This window comes from Pseudorasbora parva, chromosome 18, assembly GCF_024679245.1.
Source record: "Pseudorasbora parva isolate DD20220531a chromosome 18, ASM2467924v1, whole genome shotgun sequence".
NCBI classification, from domain to species: Eukaryota; Metazoa; Chordata; class Actinopteri; order Cypriniformes; family Gobionidae; genus Pseudorasbora; species Pseudorasbora parva.
Genome location: NC_090189.1, coordinates 23746807 through 23761398, shown reverse-complemented (window position 1 = coordinate 23761398; position 14592 = coordinate 23746807). Strand labels below are relative to the sequence as shown.

The 14592-nt window shown below is 36.5% G+C and overlaps 3 protein-coding genes across 3 annotated transcripts; 1 reads left to right on the top strand and 2 right to left on the bottom strand.

The window, feature by feature from the left end:
- Positions 1 to 827: 827 nt before the first annotated feature.
- slc3a2b (solute carrier family 3 member 2b) lies at positions 828 to 4965 on the bottom strand. The gene is made up of 9 exons (XM_067423334.1): positions 4801 to 4965; positions 3807 to 4044; positions 3517 to 3701; positions 2971 to 3144; positions 2570 to 2658; positions 2317 to 2462; positions 1787 to 2096; positions 1637 to 1693; positions 828 to 1541 (listed from the first exon to the last, which is right to left on the bottom strand). Exons 2-9 carry the CDS (start codon positions 4019 to 4021, stop codon positions 1215 to 1217), a joined length of 1503 nt encoding a protein of 500 aa, XP_067279435.1. The 5' UTR covers positions 4022 to 4044; positions 4801 to 4965; the 3' UTR covers positions 828 to 1214.
- A 2627-nt stretch (positions 4966 to 7592) lies between these two features.
- Positions 7593 to 9297, top strand: banf1 (BAF nuclear assembly factor 1). Its single transcript, XM_067423335.1, has 3 exons — positions 7593 to 7745; positions 8349 to 8528; positions 8623 to 9297. The coding sequence occupies exons 2-3, from the start codon at positions 8403 to 8405 to the stop codon at positions 8767 to 8769; spliced, it is 273 nt and encodes a 90-aa protein (XP_067279436.1). The 5' UTR covers positions 7593 to 7745; positions 8349 to 8402; the 3' UTR covers positions 8770 to 9297.
- A 668-nt stretch (positions 9298 to 9965) lies between these two features.
- On the bottom strand, positions 9966 to 13472 carry gng3 (guanine nucleotide binding protein (G protein), gamma 3). The gene is made up of 3 exons (XM_067424722.1): positions 13293 to 13472; positions 12106 to 12205; positions 9966 to 10869 (listed from the first exon to the last, which is right to left on the bottom strand). Exons 2-3 carry the CDS (start codon positions 12202 to 12204, stop codon positions 10741 to 10743), a joined length of 228 nt encoding a protein of 75 aa, XP_067280823.1. The 5' UTR covers position 12205; positions 13293 to 13472; the 3' UTR covers positions 9966 to 10740.
- Positions 13473 to 14592: the final 1120 nt, after the last annotated feature.

The window sequence follows — 14592 nt, the reverse complement described above, 5'->3', positions numbered from 1 at the left end:
CCTAGGAAATGTATTTTGATTGGTTTTCAGCCACCTGCAATGCGTCAGGGAGTCCTCGAAGAAAGCAGTTCTTAAAGAGACAGACGCAACAAACCGAGTAGTGCAGTCAGTGCATATAGTGCCGCAGATGCAACACTGGCAGCATGTCAGAGCAATAGTCTGTTGTTATAATTAGGCGCATTTTATGATCAATACAGTGATTTTAAATGTATTATGCAGATAAATACATTTCTAAACTAAAAACACCTTTAGATTAGAAGGGACCACAGCATTGACTAAAAGTGTAGGTTCTTCGTCAGGTTTGTGGTCCCAAATGAGTTATTGACCTAGAAAAGTTTGAGAAAATGTAGAGGACTTAAGGAAAAAATAACTCATTTTTATATTTCATCCTTTAGCAGACACTTTTATCCAAACCAACTAACAAAATATATAAATTGTACAATATATATTTTGTGAAGATAGTTGAAGAGCCTTTGTTTCTTAGGATGAGTAGGTCTGTTCTTTCAGACCTCTTATGCACTTGAGACCATTTCCTTCATCACTCAAGGCACTGAGCCCATCTTAGCAGGGGTTCATAAATCTGTAATGAGTTAAAATAGCCAGGTGAGACTGAGCTCTCTGTATGCATAATGAATAGCTCTAAATAAAGAAGTCATCAGTAGAGACACCTGATATGCTATGGTGGAGACACTGAGAGCTGCTCCATTTTAGGGCGGTAGATTTTAATAATTCAACCATGTCTCTGTTACCTCTCATTATGCAGGCAACACTTGTTAAAGTAGATGAGGGAAGCCCACCTGAAATAATACAATGACAAACAACAAAGATGAATTGCTCCACTTAATTTATTGTCCACAGCTTTCGTTTTCATGCATCTTTTTCCAATTACATAGAAGAAACAGCAATTTTAGATTGACTTGGACACTTTTTTTCATGTGCAGAATTGCACTTCATTTGAAAAACTAAAAATACACACATATATAAAAGAGGGTCCATTTAATAAGAATTCTTCCTATGGAATGTATTCTATGTAACAGAAGAAAGAAAAAAACTACCAGCTTAAAGTTCTGTTTAGTAGTCATGCAGTGCATGTGATGCATGTAACAGTACAATCTGAAGCTGTATGCCAGTGTTCATGTACTAAAAAGGACAAGTAATGTAACAGATTAGCCAAATCCATGTCCTCATTCTAACTGCAAATTTAAAGTGTGTCTTTAGGATGTGTAAGGAAACTTCAGCATTATTCCTTCTTCTGGCTTCACCTTTAGGCTTGCAAGGTCAAGCAATTTATCAACATCTCTATCAATAGTGCTAAAAACTACTGTAGCCTGTTTAGGAATCTCAGCATGCTTCAGCTGAAGAGTGACTGTTTCATTCGGGTGCCAGTTGAGTGCAATAATGTAGCGTTCATTCTGGTCCCACTTTCGCGCATAGGCCATGGCAAAGGTCGAGTTGAACAAAGGCAAGTATTCCCCGTGCTGCAGAGAGCGCTCCTTCATTCTTTTTTCACTCACAGTCTTGAAGAATGCACGGAAAGTACTCTGTAAAGCAAACATGAACATTTTATTAAAACTATTAAATCCCAATATTGACGGTTGTAAATGGGGATTTAGCACTGTGTGCACAAGCTTCTTACCTTTGAAGTCTCAGTGTCATTAGAGACGTCCCACACCATGGTTGGGTTTTTGGTAGGCTAAATGGAAGGATAACAGAATTTTAGGATCTGCTCTTGAAAAACACTTAACACCTGCTGCTTACTCTTGATAAAAACCTTCAGTCAGCTTACCTGATCTTGCAGTCCGATTTCATCCCCATAATTAAACACCGGTGTGCCAGGCAGGGTAAGCAGCAACAGTTGACTCAGCTTAACTTTGGCAAGCCCCACTACTGAAGCCAGGTGTCCAGCTATACGCCCACCAATGTTCCAAGTCAGTTGGGTCTGATTGTAAGTGGAATACAAGCGAGCAACAGAATGGGCAACTTCCAGAGCAGATCTGGACCGTAGAGCCCCAGTGAGGAGCAGGTCAACACCAGTTTTGTTCAACACAGCAGCTATGTCATTAGGAGAGGACTTCTCTGTAACGCCAATTAAGACTCTAGAAAAGAAAAAGTCAGTAAGATTATAAAATAAAAGTATTGAATGGAGCAAGTGTGTTGTCAATACAATTTAAAACCAATAAGCAGCCCACTAAAGTCCCCTTGACTGGAGTTAAGGTTTTAATAAAAGTTGCTCCAACTACCACAAGGTGGCTCCTTTACTTCAAAAGTCCATTTGTGATTTTTTTTTTTTTTTTGCAATAACTGTCAAGTGCTCACTTTTTCGTTTTTCCATCGGATTCTGTCTGATTGCGGAAAATGTTTTCAACATCCCTCCAAACGGATGGGGCTGCAGTGGAAACCTTCTCAACACCGTAGAAAAGGAATCCGTCTACACCTTCTGCTAGCCAATGCCTCAGAGCAGGCTACAAAGACAAGGATCATAATTATTACTCTGGAAACTCAAGTACACAAATCAAGTTCAAGTGACAACATAGATTATTGGACAAAGTTATCCAGATCCAAGTCATACCTCAAGTTCCAAAGAGTTGACAGAAACATTGGCAAACCAAGGCTCTTCTCCTTTATAGTTAGGGGTAAGGTCCAAAACAACAGAAATACCTTGGGGTAAAAACATACGTACACACACACACACACACACACACACACACACACACACACACACACACACATATTATATATATATATATAAAAAACATACAAAATCAACAATGCTGAAAAAGTTACTTTTTTTGTAGAAACTGTGATACATTTCAGGACCTGTACACCTATATACACACTTAAAATATATATATATATATATATATATATATATATATATATATATATATATATATATATAACTTATGTACCCAACAATATACAATAAATAGCAAATACTACATTTTAGAGTATTAGTAAACGCTAGCTCACCTCTTTTGTGTGCAGCCTGGATTACTTCTTTAAACTGCGTCGCATTACCAGCCTCTTTAGAAATCTCAGTCAAGTTCAGATCCTCAGGCTTGTTGGCACTGGACACATGGATCGGGCCTATGATAAGACCCTTCACCTTTAACTCATCCAATGTCTGTACCTTTCCAGCCAAACCTGAGAAAGAAAGAAAGAAAAGAGAGAATAAATAGGGAAATATTCAGATCAAAGACCACATTCATGTTAATATCAACTTCATTGTGCCTAACAATATTCATTGAAAGACATTCTGCAACCCTTCATCTAAAATTAGTGTATGATATTTCCTTAATATAGTTTGCAGAAAGATATATGAGCTGAGCAAACAGGATGGCATACAAGTCGAGGAAACCAGATGTGTCGATTCAGCAGCATAAAGAAAGAGAGTGATTATGCGTTTGAATGTGTTCAGAGCTGGACCCAACCCTGCCAATAATTAACACTTCCTTTTTCCCCATAAGATTAATTTTGGTTGATTGAATGTTGGCCAAAGGAGTTGTCGGTCTTTACCTTTCAGGTCTGAAGTAAAGGAGTTCACGTCTCCAATCTGGTACAGTGGTCCGTAGTTCCACCAGTTCATCTCAGGGAGGGGCTTGCATCGAGGCGCTTGAATAATGATGGCAATAGCGCCAGCTAGCATGCCCAGCCAACCAAGCCAGAACAGAATCAGAAGTGCCCAACGAACTTTAACCCACCTATTTAAGATAATATAACAATGACTTAATCATTTGAGTACCTGCAAAATCCACACCAAGATCTAAATGGAAATAAATGAGATGTATCCATGGTGCATGTCATACCCTGGTGTTCCAGCTACTTTCATGAGTTCCTCTTTGGACAACCCAGTGAACTTAGTCTCCTCGTCTGGAATCTTCACCTTCACAATGCCATTCTTCTCACTTACAGGCGAATTGGCATAATTATTTCTAGCCTCTCCCTCTCTCATTGGCTGCTTCTCTTGCTCCACTTCATTGAGCTCCACATCTTTCATATCCACTTCCGTATCCTTGCTCATTTTGTCAGTTTATGTTGGATGCCCTGGAAATAAATCGAATTACATTAGCAGCAAGCACATCAATTTCGTCACGGCTTCAGACCCTATTGGAGAAGGGAAGCATTCAGATGTTTGACGTCATGGGCAAGACACGCGTACAGGCAAGAGCCGCAAGACACGCTGAACGTTGCATCACCTAATCAATTTACGCGGAAATGGCGACAAAAAAAGCTATTTATGAAATTTCCGAATACCCCGAATAACACAAATACACCAAGGCTTTTTGGTAGACTATAAAGATTTGGGTTCGGTTAGAAAAACAACAGTTAATCCAGACTAAACCTCAAATGACCGTAGACATAGCAACCAAACGCCGGGTGCCATGTCGGTTACTACGCTCATCGAATCTAATTATAATATTTAACGTTATATATAACTGACGTCAGGCTAAACAGAGCTTTTGTGAGATTTATTGTAAATTACACTATCGATATATTACAGTAATTTTCAAAGGAAACGCCAATGTTAATGTAAATGGTATCGCGACAGTTTGTAAACCGGATTGGTCCAGTTCTGTTTGCGCCTGTCTAACAGTTAACCTACTCTGTTGACCGACTCATTCATCCTCAATTCACACCGGTTATCAAAACAATCAATTTAAACCAGAAACATGACAATGTAATAGTACCTTTAAATGTGAATTAACAATAATGTAAGTTACAGCTCGTAATACTCGCATATATCAAGGACGTTGGGAAATGTAGTTACGCAAAATGAATTGAAACTATACCAGATCTTACCAGTTTCAGTGGAATAACGAGGAAATCTTCGTTTAAAACGACTGTGATATATAAGAAATACCCTGCTGGTATCGTTGGCGTCTTTCTAACAGTGATGCTCAAGCTTTTTATATGGCAAAGATAGTCGGACTGTCGGAGCCGCGTGCCTTCAAGTTTCTCCGCCCACATTTAAGGGGGAACAGCAGCACAACCTGTTTTCAGACTAGTGCTAGCCTATGGCTAGCCTTCAATATTTACATGAATCGATTATTTTGAACAATTCGTTTCAAAGAATCTGTTTCTATGTATCATGGTAAAACTGCCATATAATCGGGTCAAAAACATATTACCATTATGTTTTTACTATATTTTAGTCAGTTATATATATAATTTAGTTATATATGCAACGAATCTGGATTTTCTTATAGCATTAACAAATTGAGCGTTGTTGAATTATATATGCTCAGTTTGTTAATACTGTAAGAAAATCCAGATTCGTAGCATTTGAGATAGTCCACCTTAAAGGAGCCTGTCATTACTACTCAATTCTTTCTCCTCCCTGTTGTTTTCGTGACTGTACAAGACCTCTATAAACATGTTTTGGGGGTCGAAGGTATTGAGTTTCTTTCCTAGAAAGATCTCAGAAACAGCTAAACACACTGTAAACAGGAATCTCAATGTACAGTTCAGGTAGTTCTTCAGTGCTCTATTCAATCTTCAAAGTCACTTTCCTGAATTGTTCTATAATATAACCATGCTTTATCTAGCATAGGTTTTAGCCTATATTTATAGTGCAGCCTAATTTTGTTGTTGCTTAATGTATTATTAAAAAGACCACTAAGTAAGAAAAAGGAAGAAAAAAAACTCAAAATAAGTTTTGCTCAACCTTTACCCTAATTATGTGCTTTGGTCATTTAAGCAGCTAAGCCTGATTAAATGCAGCTCCAATGCTATTATTTGAATTTGCCATCGACATGGAGTACAGTAAAAAATACTTTATCAAACAGGAATTTTGATGAAACAGCACAAGATTAAAAATAATAATAATAATAATAATAATAATAATAATAATAATAATAATAATAAATGTAGGCCTATAAAAAAAACTCACAACTTATATTGTCCTTAACTGCTTGTCTTTTGTGCTCCTAGTGAATAATGTCCGTTCAGGGCAGTACAGAGTACAGACCCTTGCTTCAGAAAAACATTCATTGCATACAGAGGACTGTACTTCCACGTCAGATGTCTCTAAGAACCCATCAGGGAAAACTGAAATATGATCTAACAGCAGATATAGACAGTAAGGAGAACACATGCTAGTATTTTTTTAATGAGAGAATATGAAATATTTGAACACAGCTTTGTCTAACTTTCAAAATGAAGCTCCTCCCTCAGTCTCAGATATCATGAAAACACAGCAGAGCACACTGTGTCCACTTGCTCATAAGACACATGGTTCTTACAAGCAGGGACAAAACATTTTCTTCCTTTTGGTTTAACTATAAACTGGCTTTTCATCATTCCTCGGTATGTGTTAATTAAATCAAAGAAAATGTGAGAGTAGTTAAAACTTGAGCATAATGCTAATTCACACTGTCCTTGATCATCTCTCCAGAAATCAATCAAGAATCCTGAAAGCCAATCAACATTACACAGTCCATTGTGTGAAAAAAAGTTAAAGAAAACTACATTAAGTCAACTGGTTTGTGGTGCAGTTAGAGCTTCAGCAGGCTAACATTTTCCATATGCCAAGGCACTTTTTGACCATGCCAGTTTGAGTCAGCATGCTGTGCCCTCATTCCTTTCCAGGCAAGTATTCACAGCACCATTTCTTGGATTGGAGCCTAGGAGAAGACATAGGTCTAGCTTCATGGTTATACCATGATTGTTATGCATGATCATCATGAGATATCTGAAATAGTCACCCCAACATTTCCTCTTGAGGTAGTCTTACAAGTGATTCGTTAATATTTGATGATTAGCACTGAAAAATGATTAGCACTGGCATAGAACAATTCAAAAATCTATACTAATCAAACAAAGCACTTTTTTAAGTCAGTTCTAATCGGTGCAAATGCTAGAACTATTTTCCACACATTTCTACTTGGGCATTAAAATTCCTTTATCACAAAAAAATTCCTTTCTAAGCGCACTGTTTTTGAATGTGTTTTTAATGTATCTCTGCCCCCTATCGTTCATGTGAGAAGTGTGCGTCCTTCCAGACCTTCCCTAGACCTTCCCAGTTTTGGCAGACAATCTGTAGCCTACTAAGATTCAAACTTTGAGTTTAATTTGCCAATGCTTTATGTTCAAATTCTTCAATCCTCCAAAATATCATATATTTGCCTGCGCATTAATGAAAGAGCATTACAAGATAATAGTGATTATAGATGGAAAATGCTAAATAGTAAATTTATTAAAACAAATAGTAAAAAATAGAAATATACTGCAAATGTAAGTTTTTTTTAATATTCAAGGGAACTAAACTAAAAAGGGATTCAGACACCTTTAGCTTGGCCCAAAAAAAAGTCTGCATTTTTGAGTGATCATTTGTAATAAATTTGAATAATAGGCCTATTATTATTATTATTATTATTATTATTATTATTATTATTATTATCACCATCATCGTCGTCGTCGTCGTCATCATCATCATCATCATCATCATCATCATCATCATCATCATCATCATCATCATCATCATCATCATCATCATCATCATCATCATCATCATCATCATCATCAATCATCTTCAAAGATTTCCACCCATAGACCACCAAATAACTGCAGCCACCAGGGGTCAGTGTCTCTTTGAACAGCAGCATCATAAGAGCGGAAGTGACGATGTTCGTTCTAAAGGCGGGATCAGGAAGCAGCGCCGTGTGAGTTATTTTTGGGCGCATTGAGTCTGTGAACAGCACGGCGTCTGCGGACGAGAATCGACATTTCTCGATGAAAGTGTCCAGGTATGTTATGAAATATGGTGCAGCCACAGGTGTCTTTATATATATATTTACTGTTTGTACTGTTGTGTTTGCCACTTAGGTGTTTTTAAACATTAAGAATGCCGTGTCAGTTGTCGTTGTGTGGCGCTGAAAGCTAATAAATGAGGCGGGACCCTTGAAACGAAAGAATCAAGAGTCTTATGTGCTTCTTATTTTCATTATAATAATGTTTTATTCAGCTATTATCTCTCCGTCCCATTATTAATGGCTTTATTTTTTCCTTGTGTTTGTGTAGTTTTCGCTTTCCCTTCCCTAGTAGTTCATTAGCTTAACTTACCTTCACTTTCCATTCTCAGTATTACAGTATAACACAAAAGGGGTTTATAAAGTGCTCATATAGTCTGTCTTGTAGGAGATCCGCTTATTTGTCAATACAAATAGATTTTCAAGGCAGGGGTATTAGCACTTTAACAATAGTTTAAACTTTTGTAACAAATTAGTTGAGCCGTTTTTAAAACGTATTTGTTAAATACGCTGTGTGTATTTTCTTTTGACTTGTGTACAGTTAGTTTTGGGGTATTTAAATGACTTAACATGAATATTTATAACTTGTTTCTCTTTAAGCCATTGAAAAAAGTCAACTTAATTTTCCCAACAACCCTCTAAAACAAATCAACAATGTCGTCAACGTCACAAAAACACAAGGACTTTGTGGCAGAACCCATGGGGGAGAAGTCTGTGAATGCACTAGCAGGAATTGGTGAAGTTCTTGGAAAAAGATTGGAAGAGAAGGGCTTCGACAAGGTGAGATTTTGTGATGTTTCTCATACACAGTAGTCAGCCCTTTGCTCTTAAAGTTGACACTTTTCATTTTTTTCTTTCATATTTTGTCCTACAGGCATATGTTGTTCTAGGACAGTTTCTGGTACTGAGGAAAGATGAGGAGTTGTTTCGGGAATGGTTAAAGGATACATGTGGAGCCAACACCAAACAGCAAGGCGACTGTTATGGCTGTCTGCGAGAGTGGTGTGACTCTTTCCTGTAGTTGACTCTTCTGTTGTATCTCTTCCCCCATCCCCACCCCCACCCCCTGTGTGCTGAATACATTTACCTCACTATCGGTTAGACTTTTCTGAAAGGATTTCTGGATGTATTAATATTAACTCTTAGCCCAGCATTGTAGAAGGTCTTTAGATGGGTATACTTTTTAAGATCACTGCTCCTTTTTCACACTGTATCTTTAGTTTTCACAGAATGATGCAAATGATCCAAAAATGTATTCATCATATGCAGTTTGATTCCAGACTACATATGTGCATACACCAGTTGTGCAAATACTCATTCGTTGGGCACAACACCGATCACACTTTTTTTTTTTTTATGCCGTTTGCAGCTTTTAACTGACACTGTCCAAAATGTGGCACACTGTTAAGCTTTTCAAGGTTTGTGAACTTGTCACTGTTCTCTAATATGTATTACCCAAAGGATCCCATGCATAATGGTGTCATATTGCCATATGTTTTTATGCTCCCCAACCCCTAAATTGCCTTAATAAAATATGGATTTGTTTTAACTGCATGTGTTTTTGAAGATGTGTGGGCTGATTCGTTCTGTGTGGTGTAGCCTCTTAACTCACATCTTGGTTGACATCTGCTGCCTTGAGATGTTTAAAATGCTGCTTGAATGAAACCGATAAATGCTCTTTTGGCACCAAGGCCATCTCTTTGAACCATTGTATTTTGCATCTTGGTTCTTTAGGAATAAAATATCTCAAAAGTAATAATTGACAGGGTGTACTGGGTTCTTGTATGTGTGGAATGAGAGGCATTAATCCAGCTAAACGTGCTGTTACAAAAGTGGAATTACCTGTTCAAATTAAATAAGAGGCCTTTATGTAAGGTAAGAGGTTTTTAATGTGCACCAATGCTGTACTTATTTGATATAAATTGCATTACATTAAAATTGTAAAATTACAATATTATTTATATATATATATAATTTGCTTTTTGAATAGTATATTTAAATGTAATTTTTACCTGTGATGGCAAACCTGAATTTCCAGCATCATAATCATTGTTTAGGATATGGTCACATGATCCTTCAAAAATTGTTTTAATATGCATGGTTTGATGATAAAGAAACTTTTTTTTTTTTTTTTTTTTACTGTCACTTTAGATTTTTCAGTTAAACGCATAGCTGCAGAAAATTAATTTATTTAATTAAATCTCAATAAGCAATGCACATGTTTAAAAGTTTTATTCATTCCTTCATTGGGTTCTGTAGTATTTTATTTCATTACTTGGTACCACAAGTATTTGACAGATGCTTTTTTGACATTTTTCTTATAACAGTTCATGTTTTGAGCCAATTTCCAACTATTAGAGACTAGATACCACTTGTTTAAGTGGTCAGGAAATGTAATTGTAGTAAGGACACAAATATTGTACAAACCCCTTAAGGAGTACTATGTGCCGTAGATATTAGCATTCACACTTTCTCACAATGATCTAAACTTTAAAAGCTCTACCAGTTAACCAGAAATGTCTACTAGCATACATTGCCACCTCAAAGAAAACATAAAAAAATCTAAATATACATACAGAATTTGAAAATCACCATAGTATGCTATGTGAAGAAAGCAACGAATGTTTCAAATATAATAAAAATTGAAATATCCAAACCCACACCTAATTCCTTTTGCTTGATTATAAAACCGTGTGCTTGCATATGTCTGTATCAGTGTGTCCTTTGATCTGATCAACTTACATTGATCTCGGTGTTATTTTGTCCTTTTGAAACAGGGTTTCTTAAAAAAATAATAAAAACAGGAGAATAAACATCTTCACAAACCTGATTTTGTAAATATTTGGCGGTCAATTGCTGAAACCATTTTGCATTTATTGAACCTTAAATTGGGATTTATTTTGTGTCTCTAGAGTGTTGTGTTGTGTGATGTGCGTACACAAATGATCATTATTATTTAAATGAGACTAATCCTGCCCTTCTTGTGTCCTGCTCAGAGGAGAGCACAGAAGAACTTTTTCTCCCTGAACGGGTTTTCTGAAGTGGGCACAGGGGTGATGAGAGGGTCCTCACATGCATGGGCATCACAGTAGGCCATCAAGTCTGCTGCTGCCTTAGACACCTAAGAATGCAAGATATATTGTCAGTGGCGAATTTAAGCAGCTATTATTTTCAAGCAAGATACCGCAGGTGAACAAGGTAAAAAAAAAAAAAAACTAATAGAGATCACCATAATTCCCCTGATGATCAGTCACAGTACATTAAGGCTTTGTATTACATTATATAAAAAAAGTTGCTGCCTTAAATTTTTAAGTAAAATTTTTGCCAACTTGGACATTAAACTGACTTGTTATTAACTGACTTAAACTGAGTTAAAGCAATGTAAAAACAGTTTAAAAAATGTAGTTTGTTGAAACAATGTAGTTTTAAAAAATATGTTAACAAGGCATTATCTAACAAATCTAAACATTGTATGAAGCCAAGATCAAAATTAATCCTAATTTTCATTCAGCATATTAAGTAAAAACTAACGTGACAGCACTAATCTCACTTTATTAAACAATGTCTTTGCTGCTGACCTTCAATTGTCCAATTCATCCATTCTAATAAAAATGAAAATAAAAAATATATTTTTATTTAATTTTTTTGATTGCTTAAGTAATAGTGTAGAACTGTGTTCTCCTGCATATTATTCTTCTGCAATCCAGAATAGCAGCACATCTGAACGGTTTGTTTGAGCTGCGTCCTCTACTGTACAGGCTTGAATTTGCATTTGGCTTATTCATTTCACTTTTGGTGTGAAAGGGAATTTGCATTTGTCAAAAATAATAAAAAAACAAACAAGCAAGCCCATCCCAGACAAGAGAAATGAAAGCAAAAGTAACTGCACATTACTTTCCATAAAAGTAATACAATTAGTTACTTTTTTAGGAAGTAGCCCAATATTGTTATGTATTATAGTAACTTTCCCCTACACTGTCTCTGTAAAAACCTTTTAAATAAATCTCACAATCGATCAGTTTTTGAGAAATCAATGGTAAATTATGATGAATAACTACACTTTAATACAGCATTTTAGATAAAATAGAACACTGCATGAGTGAAATTCAAGGTTGAGGTCAAAGCTTTAAGACTGTTGAATGCTTCAAACTGTACTTGTAGGACATACTTTACCAGGGGATTGTAGAAATAGGTCATACCTATTAACCTAATTCCAGATCTTTGATCACATCTGATACAAATTAGTCTGCTACGTACAGACTGGAATAATAAGGCGCATTTATAGGGTTGCAGGATTACCACTGATCTGATTTTTGCTTGTCACATTTTCCTGTTGTTTTTGCATGGCAGCTCTCACCTTGATTCGACAAAAACTGGCTTCAATTTTCAGCTGTTCCACCAGCTTCCTGGCCTGACCGACGCTCATGGTGCTGTTCACAGGGGTGTCTCCTTTCATCCTGCCAAATACACCCACAAAATTAAACAGATGTCAATGCAAAATCTCCTTGAAACACAAAAATACACACGAGGCCTCTGTTCATTTGGTTTAAGAAGTTCATTATCATATAAGCCAGACAATGAAAGTTAATTTTGCCACCCTTAACTGCTCACATGCACGATGCTACTACTAGTATAGAAAATGAGGGGATAAATGTTGTACAGATTTTGTGGTAATAAGGTCCCATTAACATTTGTTACAGTCTAATAATCATTGTTTACATTATTTTAAAAACAACACTGTTCAGCTTAGGTCCCTGCCAACTAATGTTGTTATCTAATGTTACCAAATGAAACCTTATTGTAAGGTGTTACAGTTCACAGTCTCTACCCTCTAATGGAAGCATCTCCTTCACATCCTGTCTGTCCTCCCTTATCATTTACTACTGCTTTGCTAAAAGCTGCTGCCCTAGAAAACCAAAACCTCACCTTGGAAAGAAACGATCTGATAGCAACAAATTTTATCATCCTGAAACCCTTCATTACCAGCTGATAATCAGAAATTGTTATTTTAATAGATTTGGAGCTCTTCAAAATCATCTAAATATATTTACTTAAAATGGTCTGAGTGGAATTAATGAATTTGAATGGGATTTCAGCAGTGTATTGGGGAATACCGGCCCCATTTTGCTTATAGGATGTGCTTGCAGGGATCCATCACCACATGGAATATACCATATTATTCTGAGCAACAGCACACAAAAACCAGCCGTTTTGAATGTAACCTAGCTGAACGTAAACATTTAGGCATGGAAATCACATGCTGGTAAAAAAAAAAAAAACTAGGCCAGACACATATATTACAATAATAAATGCTCAAACAGATATCAGTAATCATTTGGAAGACCCTTAAATATAATGTAGAAACAGGCAATGTATTTAAATTGATCAAATTAAATGAAAGGGATTAATTTAAAAGGATCTAAGGAAGAATGGAGAGTGAATGGAGAGCAAGAAGCATAAAAAAGACCACAGTGCTGTAATCGTCTATTTTTGTAATTCTAGGCCCTTTTTTACCCTCTTTCCCCCTTTCACTCTATTTCTTACCCTTGCTGTATTCCTCTTGTGGTGATAGCTCTCCCTCCTCTTCTTTCGTATTCCTTCTCTCTCTCTCTCTGCCTGTGCTGTTGCTTTCAGTGCAGCCGGACCGCACCCTCATAGACAGAGTGGATGCTACCCAGTTCTGTACAGTCCAGTGCACTGCAATTCTGCTACAATGAACACCAGTCTCTTGGTACATACATAAAACTCCCCTCTGCAGTGAGTGGAATGTGCCAACCAGGGGGAGGGGGGCCCTATTGGAATTGATTTATTCTGTGGGTTGGCTCATACCACCTTTCCAGCAGAATGGGGTGGAGGAAGGGGGAGGAAAATACAATGATGAAAAGCAGTGTATGAAGAATAAAATCTAACGCGATGGATTTATATCGTCAAGAATTATAATGAAACATTTGATAGCATTAAAACGTATTTAGTTAATTGCCAGTGATGCTGCTAAAGCTCCTAAATAAGCGAGCCTTCCCTCTCTCCTCTGTTACCATGGGAACTGCTGCAGTCTCAGCCTCTTTGTCTTGTATTGTGGCACCATTTTGACTCAGTGGTCTCTCCCACCTTGGTTAAGATTTTATACCCCCCACATTTTCACATCACTCCACCCTCCCACTGCATTCATTCCCATGTTACATTCACATTGTTGCAAATCTGCCCCCTAGTTTCCTCCCGAGAAATTAGAATACTGTTAATCTGAAATATTTTCTGAGGGAAGAAAGAGTGAAGCGAGAATCTTATTGATGCAGCAACATTCAATTGAACATGTTTCTGATTCATAGTTCGATACACTCAAGATGCCCAAGTTGATAAAAATCTGTTTTAGAAAATACATTTCTAATCGGTAGGCTATTATTAATGTTAAACAAAAAGGATAATCTCGGACCAACGGAGACAATGATGGTTTTTATTATTGTCATAACATAAACATATATCAATGTTTACGAATATCAATAGGTTATGTTTTTTTGAAATATACAAAACATGGCTGGTAAATCGTACATTTTATTTCATACGTTTTTTAATTCAATTTAGGGTGTTTTAGGTGTTTCAAGTCATTTATGAATTGTATTTTAATTTTCGTTTTTTATTTTGGATTTTAGTTTTCTGCAACAATTCAGATGAATAACTGCTTAAATCAAATCGCAGAATTAAGCAAACGCTGATACGCAAAAAAAAACACAATTTTTTTTAAAAAATAAAATAAAAATAACGCTGACACGCAAACGCTTCGAACAGATGTATTGTGTACCTCTTCAGTTGCCGTACGTGTGTTTATCTCAAACCAGCAGGGGCACCA

Coding starts and splice junctions, on each gene's coding strand:
- banf1 (XM_067423335.1), top strand. CDS start 8,403: ATGTCGTCAACGTCACAAAAACACAAGGACTTTGTGGCAGAACCCATG. Junction 8,529..8,622: donor AAGAGAAGGGCTTCGACAAG/GTGAGATTTTGT, acceptor TTTGTCCTACAG/GCATATGTTGTTCTAGGACA.
- gng3 (XM_067424722.1), bottom strand. CDS start 12,204: ATGAAAGGAGACACCCCTGTGAACAGCACCATGAGCGTCGGTCAGGCC. Junction 10,870..12,105: donor CCAGTTTTTGTCGAATCAAG/GTGAGAGCTGCC, acceptor TTGCATTCTTAG/GTGTCTAAGGCAGCAGCAGA.
- slc3a2b (XM_067423334.1), bottom strand. CDS start 4,021: ATGAGCAAGGATACGGAAGTGGATATGAAAGATGTGGAGCTCAATGAA. Junction 3,145..3,516: donor CTTTACTTCAGACCTGAAAG/GTAAAGACCGAC, acceptor TTTCTTTCTCAG/GTTTGGCTGGAAAGGTACAG. Junction 1,542..1,636: donor ATGACACTGAGACTTCAAAG/GTAAGAAGCTTG, acceptor TTTGCTTTACAG/AGTACTTTCCGTGCATTCTT.